The 19,528-nt window shown below is 52.1% G+C and overlaps 6 protein-coding genes and 1 pseudogene across 7 annotated transcripts in view; 3 read left to right on the forward strand and 4 right to left on the reverse strand.

Moving 5' to 3' along the window:
- The window catches only part of PHACADRAFT_246248 (uncharacterized protein), a 3,602-nt gene extending 1,351 nt beyond the window's left edge, over positions 1–2,251 (reverse strand). Inside the window, exon 1 of the mRNA XM_007389772.1 lies at positions 848–2,251. Coding sequence (XP_007389834.1) covers positions 1,178–1,420 — 243 coding nt within the window. The 5' untranslated portion in view covers positions 1,421–2,251 and the 3' untranslated portion in view covers positions 848–1,177. The remainder of the gene's footprint in view (positions 1–847) is intronic.
- A 1,051-nt stretch (positions 2,252–3,302) lies between these two features.
- On the forward strand, positions 3,303–6,677 carry PHACADRAFT_246252 (uncharacterized protein). Its single transcript, XM_007389773.1, has 7 exons — positions 3,303–4,498; positions 4,545–4,659; positions 4,708–4,722; positions 4,773–4,903; positions 4,959–5,033; positions 5,082–6,188; positions 6,240–6,677. The coding sequence occupies exons 1-7, from the start codon at positions 3,652–3,654 to the stop codon at positions 6,374–6,376; spliced, it is 2,427 nt and encodes an 808-aa protein (XP_007389835.1). The 5' UTR covers positions 3,303–3,651; the 3' UTR covers positions 6,377–6,677.
- Positions 6,678–6,938: 261 nt separating this feature from the next.
- Positions 6,939–8,118, reverse strand: PHACADRAFT_246254 (uncharacterized protein). The gene is made up of 2 exons (XM_007389774.1): positions 7,821–8,118; positions 6,939–7,758 (listed from the first exon to the last, which is right to left on the reverse strand). The coding sequence occupies exons 1-2, from the start codon at positions 8,105–8,107 to the stop codon at positions 7,002–7,004; spliced, it is 1,044 nt and encodes a 347-aa protein (XP_007389836.1). The 5' UTR covers positions 8,108–8,118; the 3' UTR covers positions 6,939–7,001.
- Positions 8,119–9,440: 1,322 nt separating this feature from the next.
- Positions 9,441–11,240, forward strand: PHACADRAFT_203588 (uncharacterized protein; the record flags this gene model as incomplete). The annotated part of the gene is made up of 11 exons (XM_007389775.1): positions 9,441–9,683; positions 9,741–9,880; positions 9,933–10,091; positions 10,147–10,225; positions 10,277–10,348; positions 10,408–10,444; positions 10,511–10,530; positions 10,578–10,660; positions 10,709–10,749; positions 10,806–10,875; positions 10,926–11,240. The coding sequence occupies exons 1-11, from the start codon at positions 9,620–9,622 to the stop codon at positions 11,238–11,240; spliced, it is 1,080 nt and encodes a 359-aa protein (XP_007389837.1). The 5' UTR covers positions 9,441–9,619.
- A 1,854-nt stretch (positions 11,241–13,094) lies between these two features.
- PHACADRAFT_246255 (uncharacterized protein) lies at positions 13,095–13,276 on the reverse strand (the record flags this gene model as incomplete). Its single annotated transcript, XM_007389776.1, has 1 exon — positions 13,095–13,276. A coding segment is annotated over one exon (176 nt), but the record flags the coding sequence as incomplete, so codon positions are not given.
- Positions 13,277–15,085: 1,809 nt separating this feature from the next.
- On the forward strand, positions 15,086–15,565 carry PHACADRAFT_203589 (uncharacterized protein; the record flags this gene model as incomplete). Its single annotated transcript, XM_007389777.1, has 3 exons — positions 15,086–15,120; positions 15,177–15,246; positions 15,299–15,565. 3 exons carry the CDS (start codon positions 15,086–15,088, stop codon positions 15,563–15,565), a joined length of 372 nt encoding a protein of 123 aa, XP_007389839.1.
- Positions 15,566–19,076: 3,511 nt separating this feature from the next.
- On the reverse strand, positions 19,077–19,147 carry PHACADRAFT_t15 (annotated as a pseudogene). The gene has a single exon. The product of its transcript is annotated as a tRNA-OTHER (tRNA).
- Between the last annotated feature and the right edge of the window lie 381 nt (positions 19,148–19,528).

A 19,528-nucleotide genomic window follows, 5' to 3' on the forward strand; every position in this document is an offset into this window, starting at 1 on the left:
CTCTGCATGCCGCGGTTAGTGATTTGACTGGCTCGGCTTGGCCCAGAAGCCGGTGGCTTTGGTTCGGCTTGGCCAGGCAAAGGCTTGCGAAAACCCAAGCCAAGCCGCAAGCCGCCACAAGCCACAAGCCAGTGGCTCGGCTTTGGCTTGGGCCGCGGCTGCACCCAGATAAACCACCGGGCCATGTCTATATCTCAGAGGGTTCATCCGCCGGCGTGCACGTCGCACAGCACCTCGAAAAGGGCACCATGTAGACGGCATTGTGCCACATAGAGGCGTTCGCCGCTCAAAAGCACGCGAAGGTCGCGGCGGTCTCTTGATGACTGACGGGAGTAATTATCTCAGGCAGCCTGAGTCATTTGCTCTCTCGTCGTGGCTGGCTTTAGTCTGGCGCCCGCGAGGGTGGCTGTCGGCGGTGTCCTGGTGTCGTCCTTTGGAACATCACGATCGGCGACGGCAGCTCGCGTTGATGCCTATCTGCCTGCCACAAGTACGGTTTCAGAACAGTGCGCCGCCGCGCCCGCACGGCGCAGCACGTCGCGCTCGTGGTCGTGGTCAAGTGTGCCCAGGTGAGAGGCCGCGGCTGGGCGTCGGGCAGCCAGGAACACCGCCGTCCCAAGTCAGCAGGCATTGCCCGTCCAGGCTGCCTGAACGAACAGCTCCTTCCAGGTCCCTGTGAAGCCGTTCAGACGGAGGCTCACAACGTTACGCAGCAGCCTAGCGCCCTCGCTATGTTTTTTCGTGGTGAGTCTCACTAATTATGTATTGGCCGGTGTATATTAGAAGGTGAATACAGTACAGAAGAATACAATGTGATATTTTAGGAAATTACCACTGATTAATTTAACAGCAGTACTAAACACAGTAAGTTCATTATCTAAAGCCGCGGCTTGCCGGCTTGGCTTGGCTGGCTTGACATGCAAGCCGAGCCAAAAGCCTGTTCAAGCCGGTACCCTTTGGCTTGGCTTGGCCGGCTTGCTGGCTTGAAGCCGAGCCAGTCAAATCACTACATGTACTCAACTGGTGCCGCTTTGCACTCGGATGTTGTCGCCGATGGCGGGCTTGGACTCTGACTCGAATCGCATACCAACGGTGGGACAAATGTCTGTGTCCACTACAATGTTCTCAGAGACCATTCCTACAGCGTACTAAGTGGCTTCGAATGCGTTGAGATGAATCACGCACCTAGTAAGGTACCGTTCTTCGTATAGAACATCTTGTGTTGACTGAAATCGATGCCACAGCCGATTACATCTCCAGCTGAGATAGTTATATCAAGGGTCGCACGAACCTGTTTGCTATGTTTTCTGCACTCCCTGTCAAACGTCGGGCCGTAGGGGCCATAATCGCTACGGTAGTCAGGGAATACCCAGCCATCGTCGGCGTGGTAGCCCCATGACTGGCGGTCCCATCCGACCATACCGTCAAGGCACATACCCAAGAACAATTATCTGGCCCGAGACATGTAAATCACTCTTCAAGTAGCGGTTTACCAGGGCCCGAACCTTATCTCAGGCTGGCGCTATGTCAAATGGCGCTCTCAACTGACGAACTGGTGGGGACAGCATACCTTTTGTACCCTCCAAAATCTCGACCCCGCGGCAGCAGATCTCACAAACTGAGGGGACGGACAATCCGCACGCGCTGCCGCCGCTTTGCGCTCGCGGTCGCTAGGCTGGGCTGATGATTCTGTCAGCGAGCAGTCTGCGAATACAACGCAGTCACGTACGTCCCATCGTTAATTGCTTATCATCGTCTGATATGACCAACAGAGTGTCTATCTTGGTCGTTCTGCCGTGTCGTCAATAGTAGCGCATCACGTCCGTTCGTGCTCATGTTTAAGGAAGCGTCGTGGTAGAAAGGAGAATACAACGGAGATGTAGTCTTGTGATCACGAAAGCTGTTGTCTGCAATCACTTACAATCTGACGACACCTGTCCTGCCCTTTCTGCACCTTGCTCTCCCCGGTACCTCTTGCGCCCTACGAACATTACCAGATGATAACGGTACGATTCTACTTCAATTACAGCTGAGGACAGGTACAAAATCTCAAAATGAGGGGAAGTGCTCGCCGTACAAGAGAGCAAACTGATGCTCACCGGATGGAGAGACGAAAATTTGGGTGTTCGTGGAGACCTCCATATCAGAGGCCAGCTGAGAACTTGCATTTCGTGACGATAATCCTGAGGGCGGTGAGTGTATAAGTGAGGCCTTACAAGGTACCGCGACGTTGTGAGCTATATCTTCATTTGAGATCGCGCGCGCCGTAATACGAGCTACAATTACATTGGACGCGAACCGTTAATCCTCACAGGACCATGCTTCTTGTGCGTGTTATGGAATCATGGCCTTACCTGGTATTGAGTGTGTCTGCTGACCAGCGTGTCATCGTCCAGCAAACCGTATATTCGCAGATCTGTTCCGCGCTAAGCTGTCAGATGACACCTCTGAGCTTCGGATGCTGCCAAATGCCCACGAGCCTAGCGTTCCAGTTTCTCGGTAGCATTATGAGAACGAGCGCAGCCGTGAGAGCTCTCACGCGAGTCCAACAAGCATGGTTTCCTGCCAACAACCAAGGTCCAGATCGTACGGAGATGAGTGTACCAGAACGAGCAGCTGCCAAACCAAGGCCGAAATGTCAGCAGAGAGTGCTTTGAGCTAGGGAGTATGAATATAGTGGTTATGAGACTGTGCGAACACGATCTGCCTTCAGCGTGCTGTACGCAACGGGCAGCATAGTGCTGCTTTGAACAACCCTGCGGAATAGCCGACTGTCACTAGCTGGGCATTTAACCCGAGGTTACCCGTAGCTGGCCCGTTTATACGGAACATGCCGCTGACTGAATGCTCCTGCTCGCTGGGCAGCCACTTATACGACGCGGTCCATACTGTCCGCATGGACGGTATTGCACAAGCAGCATCCCATGTCAGCGACGAGCAATAGCAGTGAAGATCTTCGCTACGAGGTATGCACAGCATATTCGTCGTAGAGGCCGCATTTCCATCTAAGATGTTTCCATATAGCTTCGCATTCTCATGATAGATTGACAGTAGACGCACCTGGAGCAACCGGGCTCGTCCCGGACAGCAGAAACTCCCTTCGAACTGCAATGATGTATCAGCCGTTCCGGAGCACCTCCGGTTCCTAATAGACTTTGTGAACAGCCTTTAGACCGCTTTAGATGTTGTAATGAATGGCGAATCCGTTTGTGAGAGCTAGGGAGGTCACAAGGATGATGGTGGTGTAAAACAAGTTCGGAAAGAGGGGTAAGGTCAGACGACCAGCTGCTCCCGCCGTTCTCACACAGACCACTACCATCTCACCTTCCTCCGCATCGTCACCAACGTCCCACAGACCCTCAGAGCGGCCTTTCAGACAGTCCAGCAGCCACTTCTGACCTCGCCGCCTCCTTAAGCCATCACTTCAGTCGTTAAAGCGCTCCCAGAAGCTCCGGCGAATTCTTCACTGACTTTCGCCAGGCTACGCACCAGAGCATCTCTCACCACCCCTCGCAATACTTTCAGGCTAACGACAGACCTCGAAGAGTATTCCTGGAATTTACCAGATCTTGTAAACAAGACACCAAGATTAGCCAACTATATTCTCATTCCGATTCACCCGTCCCTGTCCGCTAAGCACTAATCCCCGCAATGGCTGCAAGACCGTCTCGCTCAGCGAGCATACCTATACCGGGTAGCACTGGTCGCAGTATTGAAGATGTCATTTCCATGCCTTTCACGGCGTCGACGCCCGCCCGCCCTCGACTTGTTAGCGGTACTCGTCTTCACGTTCCCTCGAGTCCGGAGCGACCGGTTTTGGGTCGAATGCCTGCCTCTACGTCGCCAGTGCGCACACTATCCGGAGGATATGCCTCTGCTTGGGGACGTCCACCCGCTCCGCACGTCGCCAGTGCACCCGTCTTCGAGCCCCGAATTATCCGGGCTACCACAGAACCTGGCTGTACCCCTGCTCCTGTGACTCCCATCCAAGTATCTCCTAGCCGCGCGCGCCGTCCTAGTGTGCGAAGGCAATCCACGACCGCTGCGCCGACCATCGCCACCAGCATGTCTCGCACGCCCATACCGCTGGTCGCTTCGTCATCCACCTCCTCTTCCTTATCATCTACTGCATTCCCCCGGCCGGCATATCTCGAGCACTCCGCCTTGCGTGACTTGCTCTTCACAGATGCTCAGCCCAGCCACCCTCTGAGCTTGGTCGCCGAGACCGCTACGGCGTCGCACATGAGCACACCGGTGCCCGCGCCATATCCTTACCTCCGCCGCGACACTACTCCGGGTATGGATACCGACGAAGAGAGCAACATGAGCTCGTCACCACCGCCTGTCAGCAGGACCCCGGCTCCGGCTCCGGCTCCTGCTCCGGCACCGAGCGCGCTGCTCACGAACCCGGCACTGCGCTTGCCGACGCGGTGGAGTGAGCAGGACAGGCACCATTTGCTGACTGTCTCGGGCGACGGCAGGGAGCTGACATTCTATGGTACGTAGACTTGCCATATTATCTGAGTAACGCTAACTGTACGTAGGCCAATCCTGCAGCGGAGATCGTGACTCTGCCGCTGCACGTGCGAACCATCCCATCCCTCCGGCCTGTGGTATTTACTACTATGAAGTCGAGATCCTGCAGAAGGGTGCGAAGGGGTGAGTGCCTACGCCAATACCAGACAGGCATGTCTGACTTTGCCTCAGTCATATTAGCATTGGGTAGGGTCGCTATCCACCCAGTTCTTCATGCCATGCTCATCTGCCTCTAGGTTCTCGTCTCCGGATGTGCGTCTCTCTCGTCTCCCTGGCTGGGAGAAGCAGTCTTGGGGCTATCATGCCGATGATGGATGGTCGTTCCCTGGGCACAAAGACGGCAATTCCTACGGACCCACGTTCGACAGTGAGTCCAGCAGCCTGACAGCTACTAGGGTATGGACCTTAACTTCGCCTCCTAGCTGGGGACATCATTGGATGCGGCATCGATTTCACGCAGCACCGTGCGTTCTACACAAAGAATGGAGCTTTCCTCGGTGCGTGCCTTACTTCTCCGCAAGTAACTCCTTACCAATCTCCTACAGGAATGGTCTTTGAGAACGTAGGCAAGGGTATCGATATCTACCCTTCCGTCGGTCTGCGACACACGTCGGAGTCTATCCGCGTCAACTTCGGACACGCGTCATTCAAGTATGCCATCGAAGACCATGTCCATGCTCAGCGCAATGCTGTTTGGGCGAACGTTCAATCTACTCCGATCGACTGGGACCTGTTGTACGGCAAGGAACGCAAAGAAGACACCGCCGATGAGAAATCCGAAGCTGTCAAAGGTGGTGTACCGAAAGGTGGTGCTCTCGAGGAAGAGCAGATGAAGGCACCGCTGCGGAAGCTTGTTTTGGCGTATCTTGCCCACCATGGATACGCTAGGACAGCAAGAGCGTTCCAGGCGCAGTGCGAGGGCAGGCGTGAGTTCGCTGAATTCGCTGATAACGGGATGGACTTGGATGAGGGTCCTCGGGCATCTACCTCTTCCTCTGGACTGGACGCCGAATTAGATCTTCGCGCTCGTATCGACATTGTCAACGCTATCCTGAAGGGCGATATCGACACTGCTATTGCCCAGACTCAGGAGCACCACCCCGTCGTTCTAGAACGCGAGCAGGGTCTCATGCTTTTCAAGCTCCGCTGCCGCAAGTTTGTCGAGCTCATCTTAGAGGCGAGCGATGCCCTCAAGCGTGTCCAAGCGGAAGAGAAGAGCGGGATACAGCCTGAGAAGCTTGCACAGCCCACGCCGGATACGATGGATGGATTGGGCGCGATGGACGTGGACGAACCGTCGCTTGAGGCCCATCCCGCGTCCATCTCGTCCCTGGATGGTTCTGTCCCGCCTGCCGCCAGGGACTCCAACCACCACCCCTCGACTATGACTCCGCGCGGAGCGCCCTCGGGCTCGCCCGCCCCCGCATCTGCCGCCCAGGCGCGCGCGGCGCTCGAGACGGCCATTTCGTACGGCCAGAAGCTCGAGGCGGACTACCGGAATGACCTCCGCCCCGAGGTGCGCAGCCATCTGAAGCGCACGTTTGGCGTCGTCGCATTTGCGGACCCCCTCGCTGCGGGAGGGGAGGTGGCCGAGATGGCGGGACAGGAGGCGAGGGCACGCCTCGCTAACGAGCTGAACCAGGCTGTCCTCGGTTAGTTATCCGTCTCATGAATCCGACCGGGTGCTGACCATTCTGTCGCAGAATCGCAAGGCAAGCCTGCCCACCCGGCTCTTGAGACGCTGTACCGCCAGACCGCGGCTTGCGTCGTGCAGCTCGGCCTCCTCGGCGTCGGGGCTGCCGCCTTCGCGGACATGAACAAGGAGTTTTTGGAAGCATGAATAACCTGTGAACTAGGATCCAGGTGCTGTCCCGTGTTTTGTCTTTGCTCATCGTGTATAATTGGACTGTTTTCGGTCGCCTATCTCACCTCGACTCAGTGTTTCGTTTGTACACTACTACGTCCCAAATCTCCACACTCTGTAACATGTTACTGTCTTTCATCCAGCCTGACCATTTTATTCCCACGTTGAAGATTTCGGCGCTGTGGTGAGGTCATTATGTTTTCAGCGACTCATTTGACCTTCAGTGTATGAGAAGTGGAAGGTATCATCGCCTGGCCCTGAAGTGAGACAGAAGAATTGCACCCGCACTGTCTTAGTATATGGCCGCATTACGATTGTCTGCGAGTCTATTGACATCCTCGGCCTTGCGTGCATGATTCTATCACCTTGTCTCGGCATGTCGGTGTTCACAAGAATTCATCTAATCTGACATGTGAACCTTATATTTCTGAATATAGATATCGACTTGCTTAGAGAGGAAGCTTCGCCGCTTGCGATCAATAGCAAATGTACGCGAGTTAATTGTAGTAGTGCGTACAATGACTCTATATACGAAGCCCGAGATTGAGCCAAGCGAATTTACTTTAGCCTCAGATATCATGATGAACTGAACGCTACCAGTCTACAACTGGAACATCTCTGCGAGACGAGTCCACTCATATCGTATCTTGCTAGAGAAGAAAGGCTTATACAGACCCTTATGTCGCGAGCACATGCCGCTGAACTCCGAATTTGGTTTGTTAAGGAGTTCAAGAAAAGAAAACAGAATCCCAATGATGTCCGGTCTATCCGTCAACGCTGCCCCACCAGCAAACCCACTGGACGACAGATAGTTGGACCACTTCTCGCTGAAGTCGTAAGGAAGCCGACAATCAACGCAGACGGCGCAGTACGATTCCCCTGGGAATGGCGCGCTTATCATGTTGCTGATTGCATCGCGTAGACTGGCTTTGCCGCGGAAGAGTCGTAGCATGTCTTGCTGGTCCAGTAGCGACCAACGCGCAGCGCCAGATGGTCGGTGCTCGACGTTGTCCCAGTCCCGCTGCACATCAGTCAAGGCCAGCATGTAGAACGCCGCCGGCAGGATAGACGGGACGTCGAACTCCCGGGCGAAGCAGATGGCGGATGCTGGTTCGGGAATGAGGGCTTCGCTGTCCTCCGCGCCTGGTGCCGAGCCGGAGAACATCCCGCTGAGCTCGACGCGCTTATTGATGTCGGCGGAAACGCGGAGCCACTCTACAGCATCCTGAGGCCAGTCCGCTTCCAGCCGCCGAATGATTCGTGCGCAGACGGAGTCAACCTCGTATTTCCTGGCGAGCTTCATGACACCACGCACTCGCTCCGGGTTTCGCGGGTCCAGAAAGCGCATGGAAGGCAATCTGGCACATGGTCACAGAGTTGAGCCACGTCCACAGCACAGAATAAACCATGGCCAGCTTACTCGGGATCATATAATGCACCGACCAACTCCCCCAGTTCGTCTGCGTCGTCTTGCATCTCGACCAAGGGTGCTCCATCATAGCTTTCGTTCGTCGAGCTATTTGCGGGCAGAGTAAACAGGCTCGCAAAAATAGCGGAGTGTTGGGCAAGAATGAGTTGGTGAACGCGGAAGATGCGAACCCTGGGCTGCGCATCTGAGGCACAGAGCACAACATCACCGTCTGGCAGGTACCACTTGGTGTCGCGAGTTGATTCTATCAGTGCCCTTGTTTCTCGTTTGGCTTTCATGTAAGGCGACATATACACTGGCGCGAGGTATTTAAGCCTGGATACGATATTTAACGAGCTGACAGCTCACCTGAAGACGATGGATTGGGATGCGCTCGGGGAATGTTGAGACACGCCCAGCAAAGACAGCTCGGAGATCCGAAATAGCCCGCCATACAACACATTACGTATTGCGTCGTTTGGTCGCGGCCATTCTGGGCGGGCATGGGAACGCAGGCCTCATGCCTCAGATTTCGCAACGCTCATAACGTTGGAGGGGCTGTTACTAGACATGTCATGGGAGGTATTTGAACACTGCTGCAGGAAAGTTCTTGTGGCGATCGCCGATTGAGGCTAGACTACGCAAATGCGATGCTTATACCTCGGAAATACGGACATCTTGCTGAGGGGCTACGATACGGGAAACGCTGCCTGTGAGCAATTGCGTCTATGGCCTTTCTTTCATTGATGTGCGAGAAGTATGAGCTGGAGCAGGCCAACACAGCTGCGGTAATTCCTCGATGCAATCTTATCTGCAAATTGCCCATTATATGGACGTCTAACTTAGCGGAAAACAATGCGGCAGCCTCGGCATGCCGCTCTCTCATTGGCTGAGTTCTAAATTACGAAATCAACGATTGTCAGGCGTATGACAGCTCCTTGCAAATCGACGGGCCACCTTGAAATTTCTGCTAGCACAGCGATTGATGCAACATTGATGCTTCGACTTAGGTCTAGAGCAGGATGCAGAGTGGCTGTCATGACACCAACAGGTACCGGGTGTGACAATTAGGCGTCTGCTGCGCAATGCGCCGAGCGAAGTAGCAGAAAAAATCAGAGGAGCTGGAACATCAGCGCATCAGCTCCAGTTAGAGACTCACTTACCGTTGCACTCAGGACTGGATTCTGGCGGAAGCTGCTGTGGGTAGGCGGCGCGAACGCACTCACGCGACTCGTGACCGCCAACTCGGGTGCGTTTTGATGCATATCCGTCACGCTCAGAACGCTCTGACGGAGGCTGTACGAACAGCTGTAGGCGAATTTTTGTGGCGTTTCCTGGGCCTTTGAAGCATGATTCTAACATTCAGCGTCTCGTTTGCACCGGTCGATTATCTGCGATGACTCGGCCGACCAGATATAGCAGGTGACCTTGTTTCGAAATTTCCGTGACACAGACAGCAAGGCATCTGGAGCAAAATGTCGTCGACGAGTCGAGGAATACAAGCATTCATTATACAGGTAAGCTAATCGCTGCTAAGAAGGCAACAGAGAGCGCACTATGACGCAAGTACTGCGATCACTGGGCTGTCAGTACTCGATCTCATTAATCTTCGATTTGGGCTGTGCCGTTGCTAGGCATGGCTCAAGGGCTAAGCTGATAATGATTACGGCCCGGTCGAACAGCAGCTTGGCGCGGCCGGCTAGCAGCCAACAACCCGAGCTGAGGCACCACTAGCACTGCTGTGGCGTATAAGGGGTTGCTGCGAAGTAAGACGCGTCCATTTTTCTGCGACAAGCCTCCTGCCCTCGACAATGGCCCCAATCCTCCCTACCACCGCTTACCTTCTTGGACTGGTGTTGGAGACTCTATTTTACGGTTCGTCAGTGGCCCCTATTGGGAGTTGGGCGAGCACTAAACACAAGATGTGCTTAGGCGTGTATATCGTACTGTTCATTCTCTCCATGTATTTCCTAGTAAGCGACGGAGGCCGGAAGCGCAGGGACACCGGGATGAGCAAGTCGATAATCTTGGTTACTTCGGGGAATATCCTTCTGTTCGCCACCATCACTGCTGTAAGCGGCACAATAAAGTCTCTACTTTGCTCGGACTTATGTGCAACGTTAGGAATGGATTATCATCAATGTCCGGAGTTTCACAGGTTTCATCGGTCGCGGTGGTGAGCCTGACGGACCACTCCTATACTTCAGCTCGTTCAATGACGGCACAACTACTGCTGTCATGGCTCTATGCGTTGTCGAAGCAGCTGTGGCCAATTACATAATAGTATGCCTCCTCCCTATGTTGACAGCCTTTGTAGTAGTCTCATGTCTCCGCACAGATGTACCGACTGTGGATAGTGTGGCAGCGCAAGTGGTGGACTGTGGCGTTCCCTGTCTGCACGCATCTCGGCACTCTGAGTACGCCAAACTGATTTGTCAGTTATGCACGCCAGACTCATCAGTATTCAGTTAGCGGAGCGGTCTTTGTCTACCGAATGCACAAGTTAACCCCAGATGAAAACTTCTTCGAGCCTCCCTGTGGTACGGTTCTAAATAATGCACAGCAGCAGACAAGTGAATTGTGGCTGATGAATGCGCAGAGCCTTGGATTGCCTCTTGTCTGACATGCTCTACTGCGTAAGTCATATCAAATTTGATACTTTCGGGGGGTATTCACTCAGCACTGACGTGGTGTGGTACCAGCACAAATATATATTGCTCGGGTGCGTCATGCTGTATTCAAAACTGGAATCTACTTACTTGGCAGTAGGACTATTGTCGTACAAAGTCTTGAGGGCGCAGCGAGAACTGAGGCGCGCTCAGACGACGTACCTGCGGTCCACAGTAACCTCGGTATGCATCACTTAGCCTCCTAGGTTTCGAGCTGACCGAGCATTTCAGAGAATTGCGACTATAATCATCGAAAGTGCTTTGCTGTTTACGTACGTCCCTGCTGTTCGTGTCTACGCTTGCAGACTCATGACGCGACTCGTGTCAGTGCTCAAAGTACAATAATCACGATCAGCTACTTCACCCACTCGTTTGCGGTGTTCGCCTGCATGGGCATTGTATGTCTCCAATATTCTACCCTGCAATGACATCGCTGACTCGCCAAGAGGCTGTTCCGTTCATTGGCATTTCCTATTGCCTCATCATTGTCCGTTTCGGCCTGAACGGAGCCTTCAGGACTGGAAGACCGGCACTGTCCTCTATATATCTTCCTCCATTGCAGTCCTCACGCTCAGCTTCCGTCGCGATGCCGATGGTCATTGATATGATGCGCCAGTCGGGAGCAGTCGGGATGGACAATATCGAGTCTGCCACAGAGATATCTAAGGCTGGTACACTTCGTTTCCTTCGGTCCAAACGTGATCGATCCTATTCTCCGCACGCTCTGACTCAAAACAGCATCCTCCCCCTCTCTCAGCCGTAGACTAATCCAAGCCTGTCAGAGCCGGGACTGGATCTGTGCCATTAGCAAACAGACTTGTTGGAAGCTGTAGCAGACATCACACAGAAGATTAATCTGGTATGCTACCTCCGCGGTCTTGGGATTCCCGAGCCAATATCTGAGCCGATCCATGCAAAGAAGGTGTGATCAATCTCGCAGGAGTGTTTTTGTGCTTGCATGGGTAAGCGACTGCAACTCAATCAACGCGGTTGCACACCATGTAATTCTTAATGTCAGTGTGAGGGCTGAAAGTGTGGCATCTGAAAGCGCATGAAGGAATCTATTCTGCATTCGCAGCATGCACATTTTTTCGCAGGGTTATTGCGCGTTTATTCGTGTTTTCATGCGTGATAACACGTTATCACGCAGCACAGCCTCTCCCAACACCACCTGATCTCGGTTTATCCCGGCATAGAACATGCGATAACGCGTAATAACGTGTGGATTCACCTCAAAACCAGTAATCAATGACCAGACTGTCAATGCTCCCCTTCCATAGTCAGGTTGGTCTTATTGCCCACCGTGTGCGCAGCTCTCTGTGCCTGCTGCAGGCAACAGGGTCATCCCGGCCCATTGAAAGCCCTGCTTGTCTCGTAGCTGCCTGTGTAGAGGCTGGCTCTTTGTGTGCCGCCCAACCCGACCATTAACTCTACAGGCTCACTTCATCCCGTTGATAATATCCGAGCTGCATACTATATTGAGCTTGTAGCTCAGGTTCGCCATGCGCTCCATACTCAAGTCAGAGATGCCGCCCGTTTGCAAGATGTCTGCAGATCGGTCTTGTCAGTGCATTATCCTGTTATAAAAGGCCAATATTCATGGATGAAGGTGTCCGAGCAGAACAAGTTTACAGGTTTGTATAATCCTGTATGCTGATACCGTGTTACCACTCGTTATTACGCGTTATTACATGTTATCACCAGGCGCCTATGCATTTTCCGCGTCGTGAGTTGCGAAATCGTAATAAGCTCTGACAGACACCTTCATAGTGGCAAGACGTTCGTACTAAAGCCGGCAGAACACCGCTCATCAGCTTGTAGAAGAAGCTATCGTTATCGGGCAATACACGCGCCGATTTCAATCTAGCGAGAGCCGACCCGCGTGCGTTCCGGCGCGTGTCAGCAGGCTCTTCATGATATTCGCGGAACCTTCAAGTCCGGTGTTAAAGCATAGCGAGCATGGAGGATGCGACAGTCGCGCCAGAGGTGTTGAATGTTTCTGGCTGAAAGCAACTCTGCAGCTACTCCACGGCCACCCAAACAGCCTGTTCACATCCTCTAACTTAGATCCGGTGCGCCTGCCTTCTGCTGCGAACTGACCGCCATAAGGATAGAAATCACTGATATCAGCATCAGGGCGCCCTGTAGCAACATATAAGACGACGCAATGGACCTGTAAGACGCAAAAATTTTCTTACCCTAAGACCTTTCTCACGACAATGGCTCAACGTCAACGCACTACCGCTGTTTTTGTCGGAATGGTGTTGGGGACTCTACTATATGGTGCGACGTCAGTTACTCCTTTTGAAAAGTGAGAGAAAGCTAAGTGCAGTGTATGCTTAGGCTTATAACTTATATCGTGCTCTTCGTCCTTTCGATCTGTTTTCTGTTATGCGACGGAGACCGAAAGCGAAAGGGTACCGGGGCGGACATGTCAACGCCTTTACCTACTATTTGTAACATCCTTCCATTTGCCACTATCACTGCCGTAAGCACCGCAGTAATGTGTGCACATTACCTGGACTAACGCAGAATATTAGCAATGGGTGTGACTATCTTCTAGCTTAGATCCGGTGCGCCACCTCCTTCTGCTCGCAGCACACCGTTTATTTACGGATCCTTATTACCAGATTTTGGAGTGGCATATCGAGTCGCTGATAAGTGGAGTAATACTAGACATATATCCAGGGATATCCAAGTAAGCTGGCCCCCGCTTGCGCATTAGACTTTTTGAATTATGCTTGCGATCGGAATGCCCCCATGTGGCAAACGCGCGCCCGGGTGGACGACGATGCATTGCGGGCCCTCGTTTGCCAGGGTAAAAACTTCTCTCAGCTTTGGGTGCTCACTCTCTCAACTAGCCTAATCAAAAGCGCAGCCCTGTACACGCAAAGATCCACGTCTCTTGATCTTTATGTGGCTGTGGCTTAGTGTGATCGCGATCTCTTACTTCAGCAAGTCGGAGTCCTCGGCGGGTTCCCATATACGTCAGCTTAGTAGGTTCATGTCAACCCCTTGCACAAAGTCTACAGCCGATGGTAACTAACGCATCATGCTTTCTGGATAGCAGCATCGGTTGGCATGGCCTATTGTTTGATGATCATTCTGTCTGATAATCATTTTCCCCGCGCGAATGGTGCGTGAGAGCCTCCAAACCCCCTTCCATAGTACCCTTCGTGGCAGTTACCGAGTCCTCTTGGCCCGAAGATGCAAAAATTATACCGTCATCAAGAGGTCATAGCTGATCAGAAGCTGAGATGAGCGCATTCCGATGCTCCGACGGCAATGACAGTGCGATTGTAAGCCCCACGGCCCCGTTATGGTTAGTAGTTATTCGTTGTTGTAATCACTTGTCCGCAGCATAATTTAAGCCGGTACATCTTAAAGCACAGCTTCTTCCCGAGCAGGATGCGAATCACTGACATCAGTACTCAGGGTACTCCATTAGCATATAAGATGGCACAGCGGGCTCGCACGATGCAGTCGTTTCTATCACCTTGGACATTCTCTCTCGACAATGGTCCAGCTTCGACCCACTACTGCTGTCCTCGTCGGAACGGTATCGGGGACCCTGCTATATGGTGCGTTAGCTGCTCCTAAATTCTATTGGAAAGTGAGGGGAGGCTGAGCGTAGAGCCTGATTAGGCATATATATCGCGCTCTTCGCCCTCTCGATCTATTTTTTGATAGGCGACGGGGACCAGAAACGAAGAGGTAATAGGACATACGTATCAATGTTCCTAATTACTCTTGGTAACGTCCTTCTATTTTCCTCTATCACTGCTGTAAGCACCGCAGGAATGTATACATATTGTCTGGACTGATGTAACTCAAAACATTAGCAATGGGCAATTGGAACTGTCAAAACATTCAGAGGGTTTATTGGTCACGCCAGTGACTCCGACGGACCTCTAACATACTTCATATCATCGTTGGATAACAGTCTAACTACGGCTGTTCTAGCCCTATACTTAGTCCAAGTAGCTATTGCAGACTTCATAATGGTGTGCTCCTTCATGTTGACAGGTTTCTGTGGGGAGCTCACCTCCAAACACAGGTATATCGGCTCTGGATTGTATGGCGGCGTAAGTGGCTGATTCTGATGCTCCCAGTTTGCACATATCTCGGTACTTTATGTATGTCAAATCTATTTGTCCTCCATCCGGGAACTCACAGTGCTCCAGTCTCTGGAGTGATCTATATCTATCAGACTGCCGCAAATAGGAACTTTGCCCTCTCCTTCCGTGGTATGATTCCGCTCAGTATGTAATGAATGATTCAGCAGTGGTTAACGAATTCATAGTAGCTTGGGATCCCTCTTGTCTAGCGTGCAATGCTGCGTATGTCCCATAGGATCAATTCCTCAGCAGTGATTTATTTAATGCCAATATGATATAGCACAAATATATACTGCTCAAGTACGTCTTCTTGATGAAGGATAAATTGAAAGATGCTCAATTACCCATAGCGCTATTATCTTACAAAATTTGGAGTACGCAGCGAGAAGTGAGGTGTGCTCAGGTGATACACTTACGCTCTACAGTGGCTTCGGTGCGTACGACCCAGCCCCTCTAACTCATGGGCTGACTAGGCACACTGCAGAAAGTCATGGCTGTTATCATTGAGAGCGCTTTGCTGTTTACGTGCGCCTTCATTATTCATGTCTACGGCCACAGGCTCATGATACGGTTTACACTAGTGCGGCGAGTGTAATGCTCGTGATCACCTACTTCACTCACTCATATGCAGCGTTTACTTGCCTGGGCATTGTGCGTTTCCGATAAATTACAGCAACTTGCGTTAACTCATCCAGACTCACAGGCATCCCCGCTCATTGGAATCGCTTACTGCCTTATCATCGCCCATTTCGGACTCCGTGGGGCTTTCAAAACCAAGAGGCCAATGCTGTCCTCCATATATCTTCCTCCGTTGCGGTCCTCGCACTCAGCTACCCCTGTGATGCCCGTGGTCATCAATGCGACAACCCAGTCTGGGACTGTCAGGATAGGCGACATTGATCTCGGCCCAAAGACACCCCAGGCGCTTCGCTCTCTTCATACCAGTCTTTCCGACCGTGTTCAGGCCTAGGATCTGTAAATTGCAATAGAGGCAGCACGAGAGGATTTGAGAATTCTATAACCATGCAGTGCCACGACATCAGGAAAAAAAGTCTGAGACCAGAAGCGCCCCGTGAGCTCCATAGTTCCAGCAGCCTGGTGGAGCTGACCTCTATTAACTTATCCTCGACCAGTAGTCTCCCGCCATGTCTCCGTAGCACCCGTGGCAGCCTGCATAAGTTCAGCAGCATGCCGTGGCAGCCCGCATGAATTCAGCAGCACACTGTGGCGATACCGCAGCTCACCTGTAGATACCAGCAGACGGCCTCTCAGGCTTTGCACACTTGTTCATAGGGAATAGATTCATGGAAAAAATATTAAGCACAGTTGTATAGTACATGCTAGTGTATGCTATGCTAGATTCATTCTGCTGCATTAGGGGATATGCTGCGTTAGGGGATAGACACAAGAGATAAACCTATAATGCATAGCAAGTCAGAATAATAGATAAAGGATCGGCGGAGGCATGACTCGCCAAAGTCTTAAAACTGCTATGCATCCAGCCCAGGGAGCAGCGCATGATATGCGGCTGGTGATCTCGAATGCGCGTCCGTCAACCGCCCTTCCTGCAATACCTGTGCAGCAGTGACGAGCTTGTCATGAGGCGCGTCACGAGCGGCTCATGATATGGACAAGACGCATGAGCGAAGCGGGACTTTAGTCGTGACGTTCTGTCACGAGATGTAACACACCAGTCTGACGCGCGCGTTACAAGACGTCACGTCTGACCTAACACGGAAGGTGCGGAGAGCGCCGGCAACATAGACGGCACAGAAACCCCGACCCCGGGACCCTCTGAACGCCCCACACCGACCGTCGATCCGAAGTCTTCGCGTGGCACAGACGCCAATCATGTTGCTGCCGTCGCAGAGCCAGTGGTCAAGGACTGGGGGTTGAGTTCGGTGCTCGCCCGGCACCCTGACTCCACCCAGACACCCGATTATTAATTGTCCCGACCTTCCCAGAGCTTCACACCCACCGCCGCACGTATCAGTTCCCGGAAGGGGCCGCCGCGGGCGACAAGCAGCGCAAACGCACGGACGCAGCTTGTGAACATCGATTTGCATGCATTCTGGCGGTGGCCAGCGTGCGTTGGCAGAAATCGCGCGACTAGAGCAGGTTCTTCGCGGTGTTCCCATATGTATATGAACGTTGAACGCTACATAATTGTGATGGTCGAGTTCGGTGTCTCGGCGACTACACAGGTTGATTAGTACGTTGGTGAATTAATCCCACGCCCGACCTCCCCAAAGCGGAGAGTCTATCGCGCAACCGCAGCGACGGAACAATACATTGTCCGAGCCTTTCGGAGCTTCACACTCATCGTCATATTCTTCAGATTTTGGAAGATGCCGCAGGCGAGAGGCAGCGCAAAGGTCGCGCGGACGCATCCAACTCATGTGCGCCGGCTTATGTGTGTTCTGGCATGGCCAGCATGCGCTAGCGACTCGGAGGCTTTCAGGTTCTGCATTGTGACATAAATGCATGCGCTGTGTCCGCAGTCGCCCGAAACGCAGTCCATTGTTTCTCACCTACATCTAGTACGTCTTTGCCCCCTGTCTGCACTGTACCGTTCACTAACGAGGTCCCAGCCGGCAGTCCGGTTTTGGAGCGACTTATCGCTGATAGCTGTTGAGAAGTTCAGCTATCGGGATAAAGCCGACTATCGTTGACAATCGGTGCTTTCTGAATCATGCTTGCATTTGGACCGTGTCATGGGAAACGTCAAGTCGGTGTGCGTTTCGGTCGGTTAATATAGGTATTCCCACTGTTTCCTGGCCACTCTCTTCGAGAGCACAGCGCTGTGTACGTAAAAATTTTCACACTTGCCTTGATATCTACACAGTTCTGACAGCACACCACTTGCTGCTCCACCAGTTCTTCGTAGGTTTCACGTGCATCAGTTAGAGACCTGCGGTGATGACAGCCAGCAGCGCTGCGTGAGTCTTATCCCATTGCTAAGAAACGTCACTGAGGATAAAAATGAGTGTATCTCACCGAGTTCATGTGGTTTTCAGCTACATGACCTTGTGATTTTTGACCTGAAAGTTCAAAATTGGTCTCGGCATCCATGGTACATTGATACCTTCTACGGGATCGTCGAGACATCTTGTCCTAAAGCTTAATTTTCCCATGTCAGATATTGATTTCTTGATCACAGCATCAAGGTACCTTCGAGGCATATAAGGCGGTGCTGTTGAGTCTGATGTTCTCATTTTTCTGTCAAAGTCTTTTGCCCTCCACGATGGCTCAATTTTTGCCCAGCACTGCTGCCCTTCTAAGGATGGTGCTAGGGTCACTGATCTATGGTACGTCAGTGACTAGTCTTGAGAGTCGAATAAATGCTGAGCAAAGCGTATCCTTGGGCATGTATGTCATGTTTTTCGTCGTGTCAATGTATTTCCTAGTAGGCGGCGGAGACCACAAGCGAAGAGGCTCCAGGATGAACACGCCAATTCTTCTAGTAATTGTCGCCAATATCTCTCTCTTCGCCACTATCACTGCCGTGAGCACTTCGGAAGCGTCTGAACCTCGTCTGAACGACTAACAAAAATATCAGCAATTTGTTTCCCGAGCTATCATGACCTCCGACGGTTTCATCGGCCACGGCAGTGAACCCGACGGATCACTGACGTACTTCATGGCATCCGAATATGGCAATGTACAAACTACCATTTCAGCTTTATACTTGGTTGAGATGGCTTCGGTCCTGCTCCGGTACGTCGTTTCCCTCGTTTGTACTGGGCCAATCATCTACGGTGATGTTGCAACCGACTAGATATAGCGGGTGGTCTTGCTTTTAGATTACCGTAACAGATCGCGAAGCATTTGAGCGGGATGTCGCCGAAGAGTTGAGAAATATGAGCATCTCTTGCACGGGTGAACTAACCGCCATTTCTGCTTTGGACTATAGGCGATTATTCTTATGCTTAGGATACGTCTCATGGGAGATCTAGTTGTGTGAAAACGTGCCTGGACCTTGTAGGCTGTCAGCGCATCAGTCTGTTAGGTTAAGACCTCTTCAGAATCAGGATATCTGGCCATTCGACAAAGCACACGCCTCCCTCAGCAGAGGGTCCTTCCCACTCTCATCGAGGGCATAGCTTGGCACATGTATGCCATCACCGTTTCAGAATCTTTTCTGCACCCGGCAGTGAGGCTGTATCTTAAACCTAATTGTCGTCGTCGCCCACTCCGCCCCGGCAGTCTTGTGCGAGCTGCGCGGGCATCGACTTAGTGAACATATGTCTGCTCTCCGTATAAGGCTGACAGTTGACAGAATTTGATGCTTGTCAGGTGGCTATGCTAGTTGGCATAGCCTACGTCCATGTGATCAAGCTGGTCGACATGGCCGGTGTCCCTTGAGCTGATTCAGTTCGGCGGCCCAGACACAGGAACTTATTAAGTTACACCGGACTAGCCACCAGAAGCGCCCAAGAGCGGCTAAGACACGCTGAAGAATTTCCGAAAAGCCCAAAAAATGGCACAGGCGGGAATCGAACCCGCGGCCCAAAAGTAACCGCAGCGCGCTATACCACTAAGGCATAAGACCTTGCAAATGTGAGGCTGGAATTGCCCTATAGTACCACTTTTCTACCTCAAAGTCTTAGCTGTAATATTGTAGCCAATTATCAGGTATTAAAGCATTGGAATGTAATTGTACAAATGTATATCCTGATGGCGTGGCTAAGACACTGACATGGCTAAGACACCAGTGTGGCTAAGACATTGAGTTATTAAATATTTGCTATTGATTCTGCTTATTGTACAAATGTATATCCTGATGGCGTGGCTAAGACACTGACGTGGCTAAGACACTAGTGTGGCTAAAACACCGGAGCAGATGAACTATACTCAAGTGGAATCAATAGCAAATATTTAATGTTCCAATGTCTTAGCCACACTGGTGTCTTAGCCACGTCAGTGTCTTAGC

The sequence above is a fragment of the Phanerochaete carnosa genome (genome assembly GCF_000300595.1).
Source record: "Phanerochaete carnosa HHB-10118-sp unplaced genomic scaffold PHACAscaffold_1, whole genome shotgun sequence".
Classification (NCBI taxonomy): domain Eukaryota; kingdom Fungi; phylum Basidiomycota; class Agaricomycetes; order Polyporales; family Phanerochaetaceae; genus Phanerochaete; species Phanerochaete carnosa.